This window comes from Anomalospiza imberbis, chromosome 1, assembly GCF_031753505.1.
Source record: "Anomalospiza imberbis isolate Cuckoo-Finch-1a 21T00152 chromosome 1, ASM3175350v1, whole genome shotgun sequence".
NCBI lineage: Eukaryota > Metazoa > Chordata > Aves > Passeriformes > Viduidae > Anomalospiza > Anomalospiza imberbis.
In genome coordinates this window covers 149,021,793-149,047,082 of record NC_089681.1, presented here as the reverse complement: position 1 = coordinate 149,047,082, position 25,290 = coordinate 149,021,793, and the positions used below count along the sequence as shown (strand labels likewise).

Below are 25,290 nucleotides of genomic sequence, written 5' to 3'. Positions count from 1 at the left end.
AAGTGTCCAAGGCCAGGGTGGATGGGGCTTGGAGCACCTTGGGACAGTGGAAGGTGTCCCTGCCCAGGGCAGGGGGTGGCACTGGATGAGCTTTAAGATCTTTTCCAACACAAACCATTCTATAATTCTATTAGTCCATGGTGATAGCATCTTAAATATCACAATTTATTACTTATTTGAATGACACCTCATTCTTCTCACATGTAGTTAAACCCAAACTGTGGAAATATGGACATGACAGCAGATATTAAACAGTGCCTTAGAACAGCACTTATTAAATCAATTATTGCTCTTATCAGTCAATAAACTCCTGAGGAAGCTGCTGTTTTCCTTGACTCAGGATGGTTTATCCAGTGTATTGACAGGTTGTGTTATTTGTTGTTTGACCAGACTTAAGTAAGTGTCGCTCTTTGGGAAGCAAATCTACAATTAATGCTTTAATTGACATTGTTAATTAGATGTTATTTGCAGCACTGCTCAGAGATCCTAGGGAAGATCTATCAGAATTCTGAGTTACCAATTCTAAAGACCAAGTAATGAAAATACTCCTTATTTCTGTTTTCTGCAGGAAGAGATAAAAGAGGGAGGAAAAATATCCAGTGACTTGCCAATGGCTCCCCACAGAGCTGGTGGCAGAGACCCAGAACTTTCCTGCCCTTTTCTTGCACATTTATCAGACTTTCCTCTTTGATTTTTATTTACAGAGACCCAGAACTCATAATTCACCCCTCACTATGCAACAACTGATGAGAAACTCGATGACAGCAGTTGCTCCTGATTTAAAGTGGACAGGGATGGGGAAGCTGAAGCCAAGAACCAGCCTGTGCACGATGAGCCTCAGAGCCTTTTAGATCTCCTCCTTGGTGCCAAATCTGTGCTGGCTTCTCTCCACCTGCCTGGCCTCCTGTGGCTTTGTTTATCTGAACACAACTCGCATTTAACCCTTTTGTTCCAGCGTTTGTCCCTTATTAGCGGCGGGGCGGGAGGGGATGAAAGGCTTCCAAAGCTGTTCAGTCCTGAATTGGCTTGCTCACACTTCTCTCATTGTCCTGTTGTTCTCATCTCTGTATTGTGGGTTGGAGGGCTGCTCCACAAAGGTAATTCCCCAAAGGGTTTTGGATTTTGACAGCATTAAGATCAACGTGCAAAGCCTGCAGTGTTTTTACTGAACATTGTGTCCCTACAGAAAGTGCAGCCACTGGGGCAGGGAGAGGCTGTGGAAAACATTTACACCCCCTTGCTATCCTGCTGTCCAGCTATGTGGATAACGACCTGGTTGGGCAGGAGTTTAATTTTTTCTTTCCTGCTTTATATAGCACTGATTAGAAGTTTTACATTCAATTCCTAAATACGAAATAAACCAGCGAGCTCTCGCGCCCAACTCCACGGCATCCATCCACGCTGAGCCTCCTGTCTGCCTTCCCCATGGCTGCCTGCTGCTCTCCTGCTCCAGCAATCTGTTCAGCCGGCTGGCAAAGCCACAGTCAGGAGCAGCAGGCTACTTAGCAGCTTTTCTGCAGCTCTCTGAGCTCCCCACACGGGTTCTGGTTCCATACCCTGCCTGCTGTGTCCCTAGAAGGGACATCAGCCCTCTGCCGGTCCTGTGCCTGCACACACATGATCCCACACACATTATCCAGCCACCCCAGCTCCTTTGGTATGGTTCTTTGTGTTTTCCAGAGAAGCTGTGGCTGCCCCATGATCCCTGGAAGTGTCCAAGGCCAGGTTGGATGGGGCCTGGAGCAACCTGGTGATGCCTCAGGTTTTAACTTTTGTATTTTCAGATCCTGTGCTGCTTTAGTGTGTGGGTCTAGGCTTCATATTAAGGGATGGTGAACTCTCTTCAGAGCAGGGGGACAAAACAATTCCTTCTCCAGCTGGGCACCAAGGACAAATGATCCAAATCTCAGGCCCAAGAGCACAAACAACGTGGGCTGGAGAGAGAAAAACAAACAGGATGGGACTGCATGGGCTAAAGCTGGAATGGGACAATGAACTCCAATGTGCCAATGGAGCAGAACTGATCACAGTGAGAGCCCCCGGGAGCGGTCGTGCATTTTGGGACCATTTTGGTTCATCTTGGGTGCAGCCCTGGCTGGGCTCTTGTGCTGCCTAAGGTGGATCTATTGAGGCCTCTTAATAAATCCCTACTTTATTCTTTGACTAGTCTCTGTTCTAGGTCAGCCTTGAGAAGGCATTACTAGGATAGTGGAAGGTGTCCCTGCCCATGGCAGGGGGTAGGAACTGGATGATCTTGAATGTCATTTGCAACAGAAACCATTTTGTGATTCCACAATTTGTTGATTAATCCTGGGCTAACAGCTTGAGCTTTAGAGTTTCATTAGCAGGATCTGTAGGAAGTAGCAGGCAGGCAATGTCACAGAGCACATGGCCCTACAGGTGCATACACCTTCCCTGAGTTAAGTGCTTCCCATAACAATTTCCAGGGATTTGGGTCTCTCCAGCCTCATGCCCCACAGCCAATACTTTAAACTACAGATTAAAAGTCATTTATACAAGAGCAGGAGGTGACAGGAGATTGGTTGATGGCTTCAAACTGACAAAGGGCAGGGTTAAATGGGGTATTAGGAAGAAATGCTCTCCTGTGAGTGGGGGGAGGCTCTGGCACAGGTTCCCAGAGAAGCTGTGGCTGCCCCTGGATCCCTGGAAGTCTCCAAGGCCAGATTGGATGGGGCTTGGAACAACCTGGGATAGTGTAAGGTGTCCCTGCCCATGGCAGGGGGTGAAACTGAGAAGACTTTTAAGGTCCCTTCTAACACAAACCATGCTGGGATTCTATTATTCTATCATTTACTGTAGATCTCCGTTTGCCTTGACAAAGGGATTTGTGAGCATAATGCTTACACTGAGACAGTACAAAATGAAGTGATGTTCATTTTATTTAGAAAACAAGAAAACTGGGGCAGAAGACAATATAGGGTAAGATTATGAAGCCTTTTTCATATTTGCGTGTTTGAATAAGAGCTGGTGCCTAAGGACGTCTGAGTAACTGATCCTGTGGGGCAAACTCATTCCATCCAGTTTATCTACCGGAAGATAAGTTCACCTGAATTTTAAGTCTTCTCCCATAAAGGGCAGAGAGACTGGAATTTCCAGAGGATGGCTGTGTTTAGATATCTGTCCTGCCACGAGAGGAAAAAGCTTCTGCAAAGTCTTTGCTACCCAGAGGTTTGTGCAAGACATTGCAGTAAAGGCAGGGACAGACTGATACATAATTAATTTCTTCCTATATCCCAGTTTACCTTCAGGGCACAAGGACAAGATCCAGAAATCACGGGAGAATTCCAGTGAGGAGCCATATGAGAACAGAAAGGCCAGAGCACACAGGGCTGGCTAAGGTAGGACTGATGCACTGATATGATCAATAGCATTTAAGGGAAATCATGGCTTTATTCTTTTCTTCTTCTTTCCTGTTAAAGGATGTGAAACTAGAAGTGGACTGAGGTCACCATAGCAACTAAGCATCATCTAAACATTATGTGAGTCCTTCCTTTGAGTCTGGCTGTCACAGGAGCATCCATCAGAGTGCAGGATCAATGCCGTTACTATTGAAGGGTCTCCTAGCTCTGAAGAGGGCAGGGATCATATTTGAGAGAAAAACAAAAGTTTTTTTTTCAAACAGGAACCATGAAAAGATTTGATACATTGCCCAACGGAGATTGTCAGTTTTGAAATAACTCCTAGAGAAGAAAGCAAATAAAATGCCTTGCTCAAAGGTAAGCATGAATGTGTGCCCACCACACCTAAAATCCTGCAATCACCTGGAATTCTTTTCCCCAGTCATTTGGGTCAAGAGGAGAAACATGAGCAGAGAAAAGATTTTTAAGAAAGGTTTAAGGGTGTGCTCATGTTGCCCCTACAGTAATACTTCAATCTATTACCTTTTGCAGTCCAAGTGTTCTCCAAACCACTCATCAGCTCTCAGCATCTTCCACCCTTGCATTCTTCCCAAAGATACAGATCTTTTTTTCCCCAAGGCCAAATTAGCTCTCAGATGATTGACAAAGTTCTTGAGCTGTGCTGCAGCTTTCCCCTGACCTCTGCAGGATGTCCCCCCACAGAGGTCCAAGGACTTGATCTTCAGCTGAAAATGTCTTGCTCATCCTGCACGTCTGAGTATCAGAGGCACAGAGCCTTATGTCCACATAATTTAGTGGGAAAGGCCATAAAATGTCTTTTTTTTGTGCTAGAAAACATTTGAGAGGCCTCAGCTGCTTGATTAGAAATGTAAATCCAGTTACTCTTCTTTGATGACAGCATTTTCCTCCCATTTTCTCTGCATTGCAGATGGACTTCATGATGCTGTGACCATGGAGGCTTAATTATAGCTTTTCCTCCTCTCTTTGGAAAAGCTGGAGGAATCCCATGGTTTTATTGCCTGTGCAAAGCCCAGGGATGAGAACCATCTGGAAATGACTTGTTATCTATCAAGTGGCATTATATGTTTTTTTTCTTTATTTTTAAAAATTTTTTGAATTTTTTTAAATGGTTTATACATAAAGTAGATACCATTGCACTGAACTTCATTATGACTGCTATGTAGGATCTTATATGAAATTAAGGATGAAGCAAAGGTTTCAGAGTCCTGGTTGCTTCAATAAACAAATAAATAAATAAATAAATAAATTAAAATAAGCTCCAATGGCTCATTATTATTCCTATGATGAGAATGCTGGGATGGGTCATACATGTTTTCCAGAGAAAACTTGGTTACAGGGCTTTCCTTCCCTCGGTTTCCAAGCAGGATGTTGGAATACTCATCCAGGCAAAACATCTTTGAAGAGAATTCTGGACCTTTGCATTGATCTTTTGCCTTTTTGACAAGCTAATGCAATTTCCCTCTGCTGCAATGCTGACCTTAATTTCAGCAGTAGCAATAAATCCCTGCGTCTTTTACCTCAGTAGAAAATAAGCACACAATCTTCCAGGGATATTCGTGTTTTTAGGAGGCCCCTGATCTTTATCAGTCACTCTTTGTTCTGGTCTAAACAAAAGCTACCAATACATAACTCAAACTAATTCAAACTGTAACTTGCAAATATTTCCAACAGGTTTCAGTTTGGGAAGTCAATGACTTTTATTGTCTTTTCACCCAGTTTGGGGGTTTTGTACCGTTTCCCCATGTCAGCTTTTAAAGGCTTTCCCAGGACTGACTCCCCAGAAAAGACACAAAAGATAGAGCATCACTTCCCTTCTCATTAACTCTTCTCTTGTCATCCTATTCTAATTGATTAGGGATAACATCCAAACGCAGGCACAGACTGCTTCCCAAATCCAATTAACCCCGTGTTCATAAATCCCACTGTCCACCCTCAGCATCTCTAGTGCAGCACTTATGAGGCTTGGGGTTCTTACAGAATCAATTAATCAATTAATTGGTACAACACTTGAGCGTTTCCCTGAGTTTTAAATGGGATCAGTGACAGATTATTTCCAATTTCTTGGGATAACAGAGCTGGTTGCCTGAGCACTGACTGTGTTCAACCAAGAGAAGAAACAAGGCAAAGACTTTGGTTCTGAAATGTGAGCATAGGATGCAATTCCCTCTTAAACTCTCTAATACCTGATTACATTCTTTTTTCTTCTGGATTTTAATTAGGAACCCTTAATCCTGGTGTCAACAAAGAATATGTTTTATGCCTTTGGTAAAAATTAGGAGAATTTTCTCTGTTGTACATAGTGAACCATGTTTTGTGGTAAATGTAGAAGGGAGCATCCTAAACTGAGCACCAGATAAAGGACCTGAAATGCTGGAAGATTCAGTAAGAGCTGCTCATATTTATTATTTGGATTTGTGAATGAAAGAGTTTTCCAAATGTGAAGCATGTAGCAGTGCTCAGAAACTGTTGATTATCTTTTGCATTATTTTTTTACTGCAAATCAAAGGACTGAAAATATCTTCATTTCTGATCTGGCTATTGAGCTTCATTCCCTGGTCCATTTCAGTGTGTTTATATGTTCCAGAATATTTCAGTTGAACAGTACAAAGCAGAAAAAACAGAGATTTTGCTTCTGTAGATTTCCATTGCCAGCCAGTATCACCTCTGTCTGGAAAAAAAAAAAAGGGGAAAAAAAAAAAAAAAAAAAAAAAAAAAAAACAAAGAAGAGAAAATTCTCCAGCTGGGAGCGCAGATCACTGTGTTAGGGCCATCTCTAGGTCTTGCTGTGTCTTACTGAAAGGGAACATCACAGCTTGGCATGATTTTCTTCTTTTTACCTCTGCAAAGATGCCTTAGAATGCTTTAAACACATCTTGTTGTGCAGTGGGTGTTTCTGGAGCCAGTGCTGGGAAGGCACTGGAGAAATAGTAACATGCAACAGAGAGGTCATGGAAGTGACAGCTCCTGGTGGAAATAATGATTGATGGATGTCAATCAAAGAAATCCATGTGGAAGAGGAAATATAATTAATTTTTGGGAACTATCTAGAAGGAAAGACATTGTAATCTCTAATTTACAAAATGAGAAAAGACTCAGGAACTAACAAGCTTTTTTCCATTGGGGGAAAGGAATCTCCAGTGGAGAGATTTTGAGAAGAATACTTTTGTTCACAGCCTGCATCTGAAAGGAATGAAAAAATCTTTCTGATTCTGGAGGATCGGAGAGGTCAAATGAAATTTTACAAGGCAGGGTTGCCAAGCACACAGAATTTCACTTTGAACTTTCTGCATGATGTTGACAGCAGCTCAGAAATTACTTTTTTGTTTAATTGCGTTGAAGGTTAAAGCAGAGCAGATTAAAACCAGGAACAGCTGGTATTTTTAGCTAAATACACAGCTAATTTTTCCAAAAAGCATCCGTCCAGATGACAGCTTAGTTAGTTAATTTTTCTTTTGTAGTCTCTTTTATTTTTTGTACTTCATATGGAAATCAGACATCCAAGTAAAGGCAGTCAGATTCCTTTCTTAAATTCACAAAAGAAGTAGTGACTTTGCTCACGTCCAGACAAGCATTTTAGAGGGGTCAGAGAAAGCATCTTCTACAAGTGTCCGTTGATTTCTATTTACTGAACCAGAAATCCATGTGCTCACTTCATAAACTCACATATAAATTTAAATATCCAAAGCCAGGTGAGATATTTCCCACCCACTCTTGAAGATTAACACACCCTGTGATTGCCCTGTGATTAAGTTGTACCTCCAAGTGCTTCAGAGCGCAAAGTTTTTAAAAGTATAATTTAAAGTAATTGCTGCATTTGTAAAAATTATCTATGGTCATATAAAAATGTTTCTGTACTAGGAATGATTTTGCTATTAATAAATATTAGTGTCCATACCCAGCCTAGCTCCATATTCTAGAAACAGAGCAGAAGCCAGAGGACACTATAACAATCCCTAAAATGTGATTATCTATGTCTTAGAAACATTATAGTTCTGTAATAACCCATTATTTAGGGAGCCATCATGAAATGTGACTTTTTCATTAAACCCTCATTGAAGAAAGACACTTGGCTAATGAAAATTAGCAGCAATGATGGCAAAGCTGATGCCGATTCACCCAGGAGAGTGCTTTGGGATGTTGATAATTCCACCTTGGGGTCAGCAGTGCAATCCCAGCCACATCTGCTGAGATTTCCAGCTACTCCACGTTAAATGTTGATTTGTTTACCTAATGAATGATGAATCTTGGGTGTGTTCCTAGTGAACAGATGTCCAAAAACCCCTCAAACCCAGCCCTACACGAGGTAACAGCTGTCACTTTTATTGGGGATCCCGTGAGGAGATAAAGGAACGGGACATATGTTTCCACTGGATGGAATATCCTTCCTTTAGGGTCATACTGTCACCCTGCCACGGGCCAAATGGGAAGAACAGTGTGTGAGGAGATCTGTAAATCCTGGGAAAAATATTTAAAAATGTTATTTCAGCCCTTAATTTTACATAGGTAAAATAAATAGAGCAATAAATAAATAAATAAATAGAGCTTATATATATAAACTTGTATTATAAGCTTGTATTATATATATAAAATATATAATATATAATATTATATATATATTATCTATTAGATATTCTATATAATAATATAATTCATAATAATTATATATAATATACATAACCTATAATAGATGTTATATTATATTATATTATATTACATTACATTACATTACATTATATGTGATATATAATTGATATAATTAATATAATAGAATATATATTTAAATTATATTATATATTATATATCATAAATTATAGATTATAGATTATAGATTTTAATTTATTTGCTCTTCTAAAGGCTCTCTCATTTTTACTGAATGAAATTATATTTTAATGTGCACAATTTTTATTATTTCTGTTTAAACGCTTTTATGTAAATAAATAAAATCTTTATTTTAAATAAGTAGAAGCCATGAATATAACATACAGTAAAAATCCTGATTTTATTTAAATAGATAAATTTTTAAGTAAGTATAAAATAATATAATAACAATCAAATTATTTTTAATTTAAATAATTAATTCAAATATAAAATCTATTTTATTTAAAAGTAACTTTTCCAATAACAGGTAACTATTCACTTAAGACCTGGAATAGGTCAAATTGAGTTAATTTTGTTTCTAATGTGGGTTATGGGTTGGGTGACATTTGTGATGCCTGTGCCTGGACACGCTGGAATGGATGTGTTAAAAGTGAGGATTTCAGGGTTCCTGGAGCTGTGTATGAAACACTGTCTCCTAAAAATGGTGTTCTGTGTGTGTGGCGATGCAAAAAACCCAAGATTTTTGACTCAAGGCTGTAAATGAATAATTAATTGGTAAAATTAACTTTGGGGAAAAGGATCCACGGTGATGAACTTGTCCCTCAAAGGACAGTCCTAATTAAGGGATCTGCAGTGGGTGCTGGGAGCAAATGGAGCAATCTGTGTTAATTACCAGCACAGAGACAGAAGGATGTTTATGTCTCATTTCCACAGACCACAAAAAAAAAAGTATGGTGGAACTTCTGCCTCTCTCCAGAAATCTTTAATTCCCCCCTGAAGCCCCAACATGGGAGCTCCTCACTGCTCATCTCAAGCCTATGTTCTCCTTCCGCACAAGCAGGACCTGCTCTACGTTTTAAGTATTTGCTAAAATAGATTCCAGCTGTGTTCCCCAAGACCCAAACACAGATTTGGGTCCCCACTGAATTCAGTGAGACCCAAGGGCAGAATATTCCCTTTAGCAGCTCAAATTTGTGATATTTTCATGTTGTGTCATCTTTGAAGGCTTTTATTCACACCTTCCCTCCGACCCAGTGCACACTCACATATCTACACACAAATATCCTGGTTTTCTGCAATTTATTTATAACTGGAGCCCAGCTGGAGAGTTTTTGATGTCCCTTTATCCTGAGGATCTAAGTGAGTTTTTACACTCTTGCTGGCCATGAGGCTTTACCAGGCAGAGGTGAAGAAGAAAGAGAAAACACTTTACCGTCTTCAGAGATGATAAATCTGAAGAGTGCAGGACACTTGACAAAGACAATTTCTCCCACACTTGCAGGTTTCCAACAGGTGATATTGTCCCACATTCCTGGGCAACCTGTGGAAGAGAAGGAGGGATAAAATGTTAGTGGTGAAAATCCATCCCTTTCCTCACACTGTTACTGAGGTTTGTGGTTGGTTCTTTCTTCTATAAATAAAAATATTCTTGTTTAGAATAATTAACAGTGTCAATTTCCCTGGGAAAAAATATTTTTCATTTATAGGAATAGCATAAAATCCTTAGTGGCGTCACACAGTAATGGCCAGACTCTACTCTCCTAGAAGATACCATTCCTTATTCTCAATTAAATCACTCCCACATGCCAGAAACAAATTTTCCCTTGAGTATGAAACCTACTTCCATTTAGTTATCTTTCAGAAGTGCTGGGTTAATTAAAAAAAAAAAAAAAAAAAACAATAAAATAGCCCCTTATGGATCATATCATTGATTAAATTCTATGAATCTCTGTTGGTTTTAATCCTTGGGAAGGTTTGGGAACTCACTCATTTTGGAATTTGAAAACTGAAAAGCAGTTTCTGCTTCATCCTGCAACCGTTTTGGTGGATATGTGAGACAAACTCACTCTTCTATCCCATTTATTTTCTAAGGAAAAATCCTTCCTTACCAAAGAACTGTCCTAATGTCATTCATTATTTTTACTACAGCCTTTGCTCCAGAGAATATAAACTCATAATGTCAAAAGAGGATTTTTTTGGCTTCTAATGATTTCTTGCATAAGCTAAAAATAGATTCAGTCTTTAATAACAGTTCAAGGATGAGGCTCCAGGTAACAAACTTTGAAGTGAAAGTCTGAGTGGTAAAAAATCCCAATTTCCTGCTACATGAAAGCAGGAAGAGCAGGGGATGAGACTATGGGTGGGAGCTGTCTTCTCTTGAGATATAAGAAAAATTAATTTAAAATGTATTGTAAATACAGTAAAGGAACCCAGCTTCTGCTTCCTTCTGGTCTCTGTGCCAGAGGTGTGAAAAACTGGCTTTCAAGAAGAATAAATCTTCCTGTAATTCTGCAAATTCTTCCTGTAATTCACAATTTTACCAACTTACAAACCTAAAAGGCCTATCCAGTATACACAAAAACTCAGAGCAATCTCTCAAATTTCCTACTAATATTAAAAAAAATTACTTAGTGAGTGAATCTCAAATAAAAATCAGTTTTTGCCTCAGCGGGACAAGAAAGAAGAACCAAACCTAAATATTTCCACTGCTTATTTGCATTTGATGTAGAGATTGAGCAAATAATCCTATCAACTGAAAAAGAGCCTCTAGCTCCATGATTTTCTACGAGGTTTTCTGTCAAAATTCTCTCCCTTTGACTGCATGCCAAGGGAAATAAAACCTTCAGGAAAAGCAGATAATACTTCCAAGTGTAATTTTCTGCCTGGCACGAGTCCAATATAATGAGATGTGGGTGATGGATGTGTAGAAGCTGTGTGAGCTCCACCAGCTCTGGTGATTCAGCAGGTCCCCATCAGTGGAGGAGGGATGTTCTCAGGACTGGATTTGGTGGTTTGTTTTTGTTTTGTTTTTTTGTTTTTTTTTTTTTTCCCATCAGCTTCAGAGGTAGCAAATCCAGTCCTATGGTTTTTTTCCCCAGTCCTATGTTTTATTTTTCTCATAAAAATATAAGGCTGAGAGTACCACATGTGGTGAGTAGAGCACATCTGAGTGAGTTGGTGTTTAAGGAATTAGGTCAGTGTCAAACAACATCATTGTGATGTTCAACATCATAGTAACAAGACCCACCAAAATACAAAATTGAGGCAAAAATGCTCATTAAATCATCACAGGAGTTGTAAAAAAAAAAAAAAAGAAAAAAAGAAATCCTTTACATTTGCTCCTCTACCTCTCTTTTCCCACTCCTGTCCCAGATTGTTTCCTTTGTCAGATGAGGATCTCATCCCATGAATGCTGTAATTCACTAGAATATTTCTAATAGTCTCAAAAGCTGGGGTTTGAAAGGTTTGTACTCTCTCAGCACACGGTGGGGACATTGGGGTGTCCTGTGCAGGGCCAGAAGTTGGACTCAATGAACCTTGTGGGTTCCTTCCAGCCCAGGATATTCAGATTTTTTAATTTTGTGATACTGTTCATGTACTAAGGATGGTAATCACGACCACGTTGAGTGCTGTTAGATTTTATTGTCTTTGATAGCTTGTGTCTGTCCACGCAGCAAGAAATGCATTTTCCATGTAAATCTGAGGATGTGCAGCAACAGGTTTATAGCTCACTGAAGTGTGGCACTATGTACGAAAGTAAATTATGTGTGAACATTCATGTTAATGAGACATTTGCTTACAAGGGATGCTGGAGATAATCAGTGGTTAATGAGATCTTTGGAGAAACACCTGTTGGTCTTGCTTGAGTTAACTGTGTTGAAGAGGAATAGGAAAAAAATTCTTATTTCTTACTACTACTTCAACATAGATGTCTTCCAATATTATCCACCAATGGATAATAATGCAAACCAGAGAAATGCAAGGATATCCTCAGGCTGCAGAACAGGAACATCCAGAGTATAAATATCACATGGCAGTGTGGATGAAATTCAGTTATAGCAGGAGGCTGATTTTGTGCTAATTCCATGCAGAGATAAAAACCAGCCCCATTTAAAAAGAAATTCCAAGTTCATTGTGTTAGAAAACACTGATGTGATGACATTGGGAGAGAGGGGAGAGAGAAGCAGCAGGTCAAGTAATTTACCTTAAAATAAGGGAGAGATGGAGATTGTAAAGGATTCTCCACCAATGAGAATATTGTCTGATCACGCTTGGAAAAATCTTATTTGAAACAAACAATTTGGAGGAGCAAAGAAAAGGATGACAATGAAAAAATAAATAAAAATCAGATAGAGTAAAGGGCAGCGGGAACAATCTCCCTACATTTGTAAACCATGCTGCAGCCAGCAATTCCTGCTGGGTGAAATCTGCCCACGGAAATCAAAGTGACTTGAGTGTGAAACTGCTCAGCAGGGTCTCCTCTGGCACTGACGGGGTCTCCCCTCTGCCCAGTGACGTAGGGATGCCTAAGAAGGCTTGGAAAGTGGTGGCTCACACACTCCAGTTGAAGCTGGATAAATTTTCCTAGTTTTTAGCATCTTCGGAAATCAGTAATAACAAGGAATGCTTTTAAAGAGTAAGATTTCACGTGGGAAGGAATGAAAGAAAAAAATTACAGATAGTGGTCTTGCTCATGGATTGTCTTGGAATCAAAATAATCAATCACAGATTTACAGATTCATTAAGGTTGGAAAAGCCCTCTCAGAACATCAAACCAGCACTGCCAAGTCCACCACTAAACCCTGTCCCCAAGTGCCACATTCCACATGTTTATTGAACACTTTTAAGGATTGTGATTCCACCACTTCCCTGTTCAGCCTGATGGATACTGGATATTAGGAAAAAAATTTTCACTGAAAGAATAATAAAGTACTGGAATTGTCTTCCCAGGGAGGTGGTCGAGCCACCATCTCTGGATGTGTTCAAAAAAAGACTGGACATGGCATTTGGTGCTATAGTCGAGTTGAGGTGTTAGGGCACAGGTTGGACTTGATGACCTTAGAGGTCTCTTCCAACCTCATTATTCTGTGATTCTGTGATTCCAATGCTTGACCATTTTTCCAGTGAAGAAATTTACCCCAATATCCAATCTAAACCTCGCCTGGCACAACCCAAGGCTGTTTGCAGAAAGCACAAATCCTGCCTTGCCTTCCCATGTCTGCACTGCAACCTGCAGCTGGAATTTGGGGAACACTGTGGGATTCACCCCAGATATCAGAAAGAGGTGCAGAACTTGGCAGCTGGTCCTGGGTAAGGGCTTCTGTCCTTCTCATAGGATGGGCAGAGAAGTGCTTCCACTTATTCAGTTACTCCACTTACTCACCCCTCTCCTTTGAGGGATGGGTGATCCTTTGGGAGACCCTATTCTGTGCTGCTGACTTTTGAGGAAACACAAAATCATGCAACTATAGGTTAAATCTGGATTAGTTGAATTTCAGATGTCTAATTTTCTTTTTCTTACCCATTTGCCCTGCTCAGCAAAGCAAAGTTTCCTCTGTAGCTCAGACAGACTTTCCAGACAGGAATAATCCTATTTTAAGGTGGAGTGGTGGGGAATCACCCTCTGCAAGTGGACTTGCATCTCCTCACTGACTACACTCAGTAGAAGGAGGGTAAGAAAAAGCTTAGCTTAGATAGCTGCCTTTGAAATTTTTTTTTTTTTTTTAATGTTTGCATTTCCTACAGGTACTGTGTGGGGTAGAAATAAACCAACTCTGTTCTCTGGTTAGAGGGATCACTAGTGCCTCCACAATCCATTTTAGACACTTCCCAGGCCTGGGAAAAGGAGTCCAGCTGAGGGCTGGGACATGCCTCTGAGGAATCTGAACCACAGGCTGCTCTTAAAAGCCCTCATGGTCAGTCCCTCTATCTCTACCCCAAACTTGTAGAAGGGGATTAAAATTCATGTTAAGACTGTGAGCTCCCTGTGACTGGATCCACTTTGCACTTTTGCTTCAAAAAGCAGAGTCCTTTGTGCTGAAGCACAATGTTCATGAAAATTTTATGTGAATTTCAGATTGTGGATTTTATATAAATTTCATGCAAAGCCCATGACACCCAAGGTTAAATTCCACATTGTTGAAGCTGAAGGACGTGCCTCACACACCTAAGGATGGATCTGACTTGGCAGCCACTGAAAAAAGAACAGCTCTTTCAGAGAAAGGCCACATTTATTAACAAGGAAACTACAATTATTTATCATTGCAGAGTGTTCTGATGCATTTTTAAAATTATACCCAGCATCAAAACCATTCTAGTCATCCTGCCTCCATAGAGGTCCTCACAAACCTTGTTCCCATTTTTCATTTCACACTCCCCCTAACCTGCTACTCCTGGCAGCTGAAAGGCTCTCACTTGCCTGAAATTTTTGGACAAGCACCAAGAGGGAAAAAAAAATCCCCAAAGCAAGCCATTCTGGCAGGAGAGCAGTGAGTGATAAACAGCTCTTCTGAAATTGCTGATGGTCCTCTTGCCTGGAATTGGAAGAAAAACCCTCAAAACAATATTAGGATTGATAACATAAAGAGCAGTCTTTTAATGAAAGCTTTCAGGTGCACAAAATATCCCTATGAGCAGGCATGGCATTGGATTTTCACAATTTTTATAAATTTCATTAATTAGGATATCTAGACATTACATCCCATAATGGACTGGTTGTCCTGGTAACCCTCCCTGCCCCACTGGAGTTCCTCCAAGGGGCTCTTAATCCTAAATTTTGTTATATCTCCCAAGTGCTGGTACAAAACAAGACAATTACCTTGTTAGAAATTCTTTTCTTCTAGATATTCTAAAAGTCTTTTCTCTAGAAATTCTAAAATTAGGCTTTCTCTCATTGCTTTTTCTACCCAGGGGAAGAAAATGTGCATCTCCAGCTGATAATTTATCCTAGAACATGTTGCCCAGAGAAGAAGTGGATGTCCTGTCCCTGGAGGAGTCCAAGGCCAGGTTGGATGGGGTTTGGAGCACCCTGGGATAGTGGAAGGGGTCCCTGAGACTAAATAGAATTCTAGAAAGGTGACACAATGTGTGAGAAAGGCTAACTACTGTCCTAAAGTGTAAGAAAGTGCTAGAAAATATACAGCTAGATTTAAAAATCTGCTAAAAATTGTTAGGCATCAGACCCTTATATTCCTTTTCTCCTCTGTCTAGGGCTGAGAGTCAGAGTTTACTAGTGGGTAGATATAAAACCAGATTTTAGGCAGCCCCATAGGTGAAGTTCACTGAGTTGAAGGAATGGACTTAATTTTAAACCACCTGAGAACAGGGCCTGTCTTCTTTCATCACCACAGAGTAACTGTGTCACCAGGACTGTGTAAAAACTTCTCTTTTTGGTGGAACTGTATCCTGTTTTCCCAATGTTTTTTGTAGATTTATGTCCTGTTTTCTTATGGTGCCTATATCTCAATCTCCTCTCTATTTACACTCTCTATATTAAAACCCTCTTTACAGTCTCCACAACATCCTTCCATGTCCTCATCTTGCCCCAGTGCAAAATACTTCCTCTCATCCCTGACAACTTTTTGAGAAGAGAAGGTGCAAAGCAGAGATGTTTTTTTTAGACGGCAAATCCTCATGTAGTAACTCCCTATTTACTCATTCCCTCCTCTAAAGAAAGTGGGTAACTCCTACCTGTCTCCTTCTCTATCAAAATTATTATTTTGACATTTTTCTTATATCCAGCACCTCTTTTTCAAAAATGGAAAACTGAGCAAAGGAGTAACAGTGTGATGGGCAGTGGAATTTATGGGTTCATATATAGACAGGAGGTAATAGACAAGAATTTGCATAAAATTTCTTCCCTTGGCAAATCAAGAAAAAATGTAATTACATAAATGTTAAACTTCTGTATTTTTCATGTAGGGAAATAAAGGCCTGAGATGAAAATCCACCCTTCTGGCTTACAGCATTCGGTTTGATTTTCAGTTCCTCTTCTCATTTATTGGTTTAAAATATCACCTTCAAGGTCGTATTGCCTTCAGGAGAGTAATATCAAAGGAAATGTAATGTAACAAACCAGCATATTAAACTGAATTATGTGGTGCACAATAACTTCTAAAGGGCACACTACATATAAAGCCTTTCAGAGAGAGGGGAATATGAGATAGGAGCTCTCTGTTCCTTCATAAATCTGGGCAAATACCAAAATAAATAAGGACTTGAACGTGGCCTGGGTATGGGGATATGATTTCCAAAAGTAATTGACATTTCAAAGTGCAGGTGTCTTTGAGGAGTTCCTGTCACAGAAATGTTGTTTCTGAAAGTGTTTGGAGTTGGGCACCAACCCTGGAACTCTGTCAGACCCAGCACCATGCACTCCCAGCCCAGAGAGCCAAAAGCAGAGTGGGCACAGGACAAGGGAGAGGATTCTGCCACCCTGCTCTGCTCTGGTGAGATCCCACCTCCAGCAGAGAAAGCTGTGGAGCTGCTGGAATGAACCCAGAGGAGGCCACAGAGATGCTCCAGGACTGGAGCCTCTCTGCTCTGGAGCCAGGCTGGGAGAGCTGGGAATGTTCACCTGGAGAGGAGAAGGCTCCAGGGAGAGCTCAGAGCCCCTTCCAGGACCTAAAGAGGATCCAGGAGAGCTGGAGAGGAACTGGGGACAAGGGATGGAGGGACAGGACACAGGGAATGGCTTCCAATGCCAGTGGGCAGGGATAGATAAGGTGTTAGACATTCTTTACACTGGAAGATGCTCCCAGGGAAGCTGTGGCTGACCCTGGATCCCTGAAAGGGTCCAAGGCCAGGTTGGACAGGACTTGGAGTAACCTGGGATAGTGGAAGGTGTCCCTGCCCATGGCAGGGGGTGGGATGAGATGATCTTTAAGTTCTCTTCCAACCCAAACCATTCTGGGGTTCTCAGATTCTTTAGTTTCATTTGAAAGTCCAGGCCATAATAGAGTAGAAATTCGAAATTCAGAGTAAGTTATAAGAGAGAGAAAGGGTTTTTTTCCCTTCCCAGTTTTGCTCCTGGTAAATTTTAGAATTATGAGAACCATGTCAGTTCTTTCATAAGGTCATTTGGCCCAGTTATTACACCAGGAAGTATTTTTTCTACCCAAGTAATGATGTTGCTGCCCAGAGAAGCACCTTGTGCTGTCTGACCTGGTATGCATTCACCTCATTAGCATAAAAGCTTTATGTGTACCTCTAAGGGAAGTTCTGCATTTCTTTTACAGTGTACAAAATAAAAAAAAAATAAAATAAAAAACCACAAACCAAACCAAAACAAAAACAAAAAACCACCAGACAACTGTGGAGGGCACTGATAGAGAGTTTCTAATTCTCACAGAAGCACATAATCACATAATGGAAGGGACCTCCAAGATCATCTCATTCCACTCCTTGCCAGGAGCAGGGACAGCTTCCACTATGCCAGTGATGCTTTGTCAAAGCTGACCTAGAACAGAGGCTGGACAGAGCTAGAGAATAAAGCAGGGATTTATTACAAGGATCTCCTCCATGGATCCACCTTGGGCAGCACATGAGCTCAGCCAGGGCTACACCCAAGAGGAACCAAAATGGTCCCAAAATGCACGACCGCTCCCGGGGACTCTCACTGTGATCAGTTCTGCTCCATTTGCACATTGGAGTTCATTGTCCAATTCCAGGTTTAGCCCATGCTGTCCCATCCTGCTTGTTTTTCTCTCTTCAGCCCACGTTGTTTGTGCTCTTGGGCCTGAGGTTTGGATCATTTTTCCTTGGTGCCCAGCTGGAGAAGGAATTGTTTTGTCTCCCTGCTCTGTGCAGAGAGCTCACCATCCCCTAATGTGAAGCTCAGACCCACACACTAAAGCAGCACAGAATCTGAAAAACATAAAAGCTCAAACCTGAGGCATCACTCCAAGCCCCATCCAACTTGGCCTTGAACACTTCTAGGGATGGAACATCCACCACTTCTCTGAGCAACCTGTTCTAGGATAAATTATCAGCTGGAGATGCATATTTTCTTCCCCTAATTAGAAAAGGCAATGAAAGAAAGTCTAATTTTAAGCTTAAAGCAGTTGGATTCAGAGGAATTCCACAGGTATAGTCCAAGTTTCTCTGCCAGAGTGGTATGTGAAGAACAATAAACTGTGATCCAACTCACCAGGACTTGGCCCACCTCAAAATTTTCAATCACCTGTCCTTAGACAACCGCTGCCTCAATATAAAGTTACTCAGAACTGTATTATGGTTATTTAGAATCCATTCTTTATGTAATGAGACTTACAAACCATCAGTGCAATTTCTACTGGAGCATCATTATCAGTAGAGCAACTTGTTTTATGGGATGACATTCTCAGAGGTCCAAGTGCAGCACTGTTTACAGAGAATTTTTAAAATATCATCTTAATTAATAAAAGAAAATGTTAGAAAAAAAATTTGAGATGTTTCACTTCTAATGCACTGCATTAGTAATAGATTATGTTAAAAACTAAAAGGGAAAGCACTCAAATTATTTTGTTGATTGGAAAAACAGATTTAATAGCACATTATTTTCATAAAATAAATATTATATTATTATAAAATATGACTGTGATAAATTTAACATATATTTGAATTACACACATTTATTGTATATTATTATCCTAATTATATTGTGTTAATATTTTATATTATTATTTATCAAATCATTTATATATTATAAATATTAATAAATATTTTACAAAATATATCATACTTGACATGTGAAATATGTTGTATTTTATAAGTTTGGTTATTGCTTGAAGATTTTATACATGGCAAAGATCAGCTTTTAAATTACAGGAGCTGTTATTTACAACCAGAGAGCTGTGAATTCTTTTTCTGATTTTAAAGCTGTTTAGTTCTTTGCAGTCACAGGATATTTATTTCTAAGGTCACATTTATTGCTCCTCTTGCATTGATACCTGCCAAGAAAACCTCATCCAAGAAAATCTCCAGAGTCTTTTAAGTGCTGCCAGCCAATTGGCCTTAGGTGAGCTTTGAAGAGTTTTAAAGGAAAACTTTAATTTGGCAAAACCTCTGGAACATTTCTTTATCTAATTAGGCAGGAGAGTAAAAAGCCAATAAGCTGGGAAATCGAGTGGAGTTGTTGTTCTTTTTAAACCTGCTTTAAATATAATAAAAAGGATTGGCTACTCCTTTCTGAGAAAGTCCCTGCTTTGCTGTTCGCGAGGCAGGGAGACTGTGACACTACTGAAAAAATTGGGAAGTTTTTTTACTTTTCCAATCACTGCTGCCAGAAGCTGAGGCAGTGTCAGGCTCAACAGCTGTAGATAATCCAGCCCTGCTCAGGACATGGGATGTGGGAGACCACGGGGAGCTGCTCGACCACCTGGTCCCCTGCTGGTTTTCAGCTTCTTTTCTGCCCCTGCCAAGGTCAGGATTGAAGGCCCTTGAGATGATAATTCACATTCAGCCTTAGATGTTCATTACTTCTTATCTATATTACAAGTTGTGAGTTCACAGAATTCACAGAATTCACAGAATTCCCAGAATGACCAGGTTGGAAGAGACCTCCAAGATCACCGAGTCCAACCCAGCCCCAACCCTGGCACCCAGTGCCACATCCAGGCTTTGTTAAACACATCCAGGGATGGTGACTCCACCACCTCCCCGGGCAGCCATTCCAGAACTTTATCACCCTTTCTGTGAAAAACTTTTTCCTAATATCCAACCTATATTTCTCTTGACACAGCTTGAGTTCTACAGCATTTTACTAACAAGCTACAAAACGGCTCACTATCTTTCTTTACAAGGTCTTTTAGGGTTAAACTATCCCATTAAGAAACTGCACCTAAAATATTTTCACTTAGAACCCAATAACTAATCCCTCAAAGTCTGCAATGTGGACTTTTCTGTCCAATTACACAAAACCACCCAAAACCATGGAGAAGAAGGTGAAGAAGAAGGACCAGCCTCCACCCTAAAACCTCCATCTAAACCCTTAAACTCTGAGTTTCCCACCCTGTGATATCACACACTTCTATTCAAACTCCACCCCCACAATCCCAGTTCTATCATTCAATTTTGGAAGCTTTCTCCATGGCCTCAGGTCAATGCAGTGTTCTCCTGGGGGTCAGTGCCTGTCAGCACAGAAAGTCTGAAATTCTCAGCAGCCAAGGTTCCAACAGTCTCCCTCGCTTCCTTTATTTTTGGGGGCAGCCAGAAGATCATCATTCTCCCCCAGCACTGGTTCTGACTCACTTCCTACACTTCTGAGGGGAAGGAGACAGCATCTTGCACTTTTTCAACTCTGTCTTTCATTAATTCTCCAGGCTGAGACAGATGGGGAGAGGGAGCTGCTCCATACATCACACTGCCACAAATTTTAATCCTTACATGGCTGGGCTCAGAGTAATTTCTGGGAAAAGCATCATAAAAAACCGTGCCTGAAGGTTGCAGAGTCAAGGCAGAGTTTGAGAAGATGGGTTAATAACCATAAAAAAGTGTTGCTCTTCCACAAAGCCTCACCTTTCTTGGTCACATCCTATGGTCACAACCTGGCCATAAAATCAGATTGACCAAACACAGCAGGGTGAAGCACTGTCAGCTGTGGCCTGTCTTTGTTAACAGTTTAATTAATATTATCTAAGCATGCAACTGGTTGTGGTGTTGAAGTAGCTGGATAGAAATAAATACATATATATATAAAATATTGCATATATTTAATATATTTTTCCAACTCTATTAACGTGCCTCACAGGGAACCTGGCTTTCAGCTAGGTCTAAAAAGGTTAAAAATCTTCCCAAGCTGGAGAGCTGAACAGTCCACTGACAGTTTTGCCACCCTTGGAGTGATATTTGGTCCATTATGAGATTTATGGGCCTGTGAAGAAGACATCTGGAAAGATCTCTGGGATAAACAGTTGCCATGGAGACAGAGAAAGTAGAATTTTTTTCAGACTGTCTTTTTAGTAATTTGGAGTCTGCATTCCTTTGAAAATGGAGACGGGATTTAATGGCATGGAAGGAGATGAGGAGAAAATTTAACAGCAGGTCTCTAGAGCCTTGAGGATTCACAATAATAAATTCACGACTCCAAATCTTTTTGGTCTCAAAAGAAAAGAATGATAACATCTCTCTTTGATTTGTTCATTTCTAACTAATCTCACAACAGCACTGTAGTGGGACTAAAATGGGACACAAACCTTGACAGTCTCTGTGTATGAGTCTTAAAAAAATCCCAACACAAGAGAACATGATTTTCAATGGGAATTATTCAGGCAAAGGCTGTGGCTAATAATTGCCCATTCAATAACATTTTTCAGGAATTTTGACTTGTTTCTAAAAGGATAAACAGACCAAAGAAAACAGGCAAGCAATAAACAACTGAAAAGAGCAACTGACCTCAAGTCTATATGCTTGATAATTTCGGAAATTAAATTAAATTTTGGTACACATATATTTAGATCCCTGAAAAGGAATTTAAAAATTATTACTATTTTTGTTTCAGGGTAGCTCTGGTTATTAAAATTATTATCTGCTCTTTTTTTACAGCTGGAAAATAAAACCAAACAAACCACAAGAAATTGTGACACTGAAATCTAAATGGCTCTCCAGAGTCAGAATTGTAAAATCAAGGTGCTCCTTCATATTCTGATTCCTGCTCCCCATCTTCTTGCTTTTCTGGTATTTATAAATAGAATTATCTCAGTGGAAAATGTAGGTGAAGGTAACTTATAACCAATCTTGTGCCAAATTCACTCCTGATGTAAGCAGAGTGACGCCAGTGGGGACACTCCTGAGAGCATTTATTCCTTGTTTACTCCTTCAAACCTTCGGAGGATGAGAAATGACTGAATTAAAGAACTTAATTTCTTCCAGTGTGCAAATTCCATAATCTGTCCTGGAAATTGTTCTAGTGGTGAGTCAAACAACTCCTTATTAGAGCTCGTGAGACCTCATGGTCTAGTGGAAGAAACAAAGGAAATAAATCCATTATCAACAGTGAGTCCAGTCCATCCCCTGGATGTGCACATGCTGCATTTCATACTCCTGAACAGGAACACACTGTCAGAGTTTAGCAAAGCCTCTCTCCTCTTCCATATTGAACTTCTTTGAGTGCCCACAATGTATTCAGAGAGTGAAAAAAAAAAAAAAAAAAAAAAAAACCACTGCAAATTCAATGTGGTCCAGCCTCATTGGAAATAGTATGAATCTCGGATGTCCCTCTAGTACTGAGGTGACTCTGGGATGGTGGAGAAGGCCTTCACTGGCCTGCACTGACGAAGGAAGACACAGCAGCCACAGTATTCAGTCTCTGGATGATTTATTTCAAGTTATCAGGAAGCTTGTCTCTTTGGCTGCTGGCCGAGAGAAGGCGCAGACTTCTTAACAGTTGTTTGCTATTTCTTATCTATCAATTCTCTCTGTGCCCTTGCTGAGGTCTGTCCAGCAAGGCAGAAAGGGAGCATCTGACCTTGAGAGGCAGGCACAGAGATTAAATACTACCTGCTACGTACTACATGCTTACTATTTACTGCCAATATTTAGCACCTATGTTGGACAGTGTGTTTTCAGTAAAACCCAATTAAAAGATGCCAACATCACCAAGAAGATGGAGGGTAAGAAGAAGGAGGAAAAGGACAAGTCACACCCCAAATCCTCCAGGTTGGATTTTTCATACCCTCCCTGTACCAATCCTGACCCCCCCGAACATCGGTCAAAACCCCCATGAACATAATGTAAAAATACTCTCCTCTAACTTATAACTACTTCTACTTTATCTACTGTAAATTTTAGATTTTTGTCTCTTCTTGTTCTTCCTGCAGAGCTGGTAACTCATTCCATGGCTCAAAATCAAAATCACAGCTGTCTCCAGCTGTCTGCAAGGGTCTCTGACTCATAGGAATATTTGAAAATGTCGGAAAAGCATTTTGGGTTCCGACATATGAACAGCATAGAAGGTGTCAGAAGTTTTTCTGATGTTTAGGTACAGAGAACATGTTAGGGAAAATGCCCAGAAAAACACAGGAAGACCCAAAATTACAGTTTTGTTAATGCAAAACCTGAATAAATAGAGTCAAGGTGATTCCTCTTTGCTTGTCTTAGGACCAGAAGAAGTGTGATAGGTCTGGCTTTCTTTGTCTAAAGGCTGGCAGGATACACAAAGAAATAGGAAGTGGCTGCCAAGAGGACTTGACAATTTACAGTCAAATTGCAGGAGCAGTAACAGCAACACACAGAGATATGGATCAAACCTTCAGCAGTGCTGGGTTAGTCACTACCTCCATAAAAGCCATTGATGGAATCATTGAAGGAAGAAGTATTTTGGAAAGAATGTGAATTTTAACAATATCTGTGAAAAAAAAAAAAAAACCTAACTGCACATCCTCAATTTCATATGGCTTATTCCTGTAAATAAAGAGTTAATTCCAAAAGATCTAATAAGTTTCTCCATGTCTAAAGCTGCTACAAAGCAGAGATTAATTGATTTAGAAAATTTAGGTATGGGTTAAAATAGGAATATGAAAATTAAGAAAGTATATTATTATTCCTTCTCTCCCTCTTCTCCCTCTTCCTATTAGAAAGAGTTAAAGATAGGTAGGAAGGAAATTGTTCTGTAATATTTCTCACAAATATGTGTGGGCAGGTAATTACCCTCCCATATGAAGTAATAAATAACTATGAAAATTTGCATACATCTAATCAATAATATTTAGTTGGAATATGGAATCATTATGGAAAAATGGGAAATAATCCCAAAGGAACCTGCAGCGTTCACAGAGATCCTTCCTTACACCCAGGCAAAAGAAACCATAACTGAAGTATCTAAAAGGAATTTGGGGAGTTCTCATTGTCTGTGACATTTTTTATTAGCTGGACAAAGCACAAAAAAAGTATGATGGCACAATTCTGTGTGCTTGAGTTACAAAGATCCAGAAACTTCTTTATGTTTCAGTCACTTGAGAAGTTCTGCCTTGAAGGGATGGCAATAACTTAGGTGTCAGTTATAAAGACAATAATAAATTTCTTCCTTATATTCTATGAATGAACAGATGTTCTGTTATTTAGCAGATTTACAATTAAATCCTGATGTAAACCTCAGTTAGATGTAAGTTTTTATAGCTGTAGGTATGTATTTATGCAGGTATAGGGTATAGGTTTAAATTTATATTTATCTTCAGATAGATTTATCTGTCCACAGTCTATTTGAGATACAGATAGAAGAAAAATTAGGAAGCCCACAAAAGCCACTCAATTTATAAACCAAGTAAGAAATCTCATCCATGTGAGCAGGAATGCTCATCTGCTGTAACCACACCACTGGAAAATCTCTTTACCAGTTCTCAGTCCAGTGGAATAATGGGAAACAAATCAGTTTCAAACAAATTCTGGCCTGTCCTGCATGAAGACAATTATAAAATGGTCTTGCTGACTGGGAGCACTCTGTTTAATTCTGTTCAGGATTAATCAGTTGTGATAACACTGGTTTCTGGTGTGGGCAGTTTGCAGGTTAGCAGAGAAGGGGTGGAATTCCATTAGTCATTATTTTTTTATGGCCAAAAACCTGGAGCAGACTCAAGTCCTTTCCTGTATTGGGAATACGGATGAGGCACATTCTTAAAATACACCCAACAATCCTTCAGAGCATTTTATTAATTGTTTGTGCTCATTATTTCAATTTGGCTTCGCTCTTGGCATATGGCTTGGGCATATTCATTACACACACCAATAATTGTTTTTCTCCTCTAAAGCATTTCCTTGTGCATTGACTTTTGTGTCCAGTAATTTTTCCAGCCAGGTCCTGGCTGGTCACTCAGTGATGGATCCTTCCAGCCTTGCCTTTTGTTTGGGTTGTGATTTGCACTTGTGTTGTTCCATTCTGCTCCCTTTGATTTGTTTTGCTGCAAAAGGACACAAACCAATCGATTCCAGCAGCTGTGGGAGCAGGAAATGTATGGTTTGATTACCAAAAGTACAAGCTGCCATGGAAGTATGAAATAGCTTTTAGGATAATCAGAAAAGCAAGGAAAAAGATCAATAAGAAAAGCATCTGCAGGTGCTTGTCCTCAAGACTCAACTCTCTGCTCTTGAAGACTGAAAATGACGTTGTTCAGCCAATGTCCAGCTATTTGTGTAAGGCTCCCATTTGGTTAATCAAAAAACAACCAAAAAAAAAAAAAAAAAGGCAAAAAAAACCCCACAGAAAACCAAATGAAACCCACCAAAACCCAAAAAAACAAAACAACACCCCCCCCAAAAAAGAAAAAAACAAAACAAAAAATTCCCAACCAACCAAACAAAAAACCCCAAACAACCCAGC

General features: G+C 39.9%; 1 protein-coding gene across 10 annotated transcripts in view; it reads right to left on the bottom strand.

The window, feature by feature from the left end:
* The window catches only part of ADCYAP1R1 (ADCYAP receptor type I), a 111,590-nt gene that overhangs the window by 46,615 nt on the left and 39,685 nt on the right, over positions 1 to 25,290 (bottom strand). For all 10 annotated transcript variants that reach the window (XM_068175768.1, XM_068175712.1, XM_068175728.1 and 7 more), the window contains exon 3: positions 9,433 to 9,540. In XM_068175768.1, the coding sequence (XP_068031869.1) occupies positions 9,433 to 9,540 (108 nt within the window). The remainder of the gene's footprint in view (positions 1 to 9,432; positions 9,541 to 25,290) is intronic.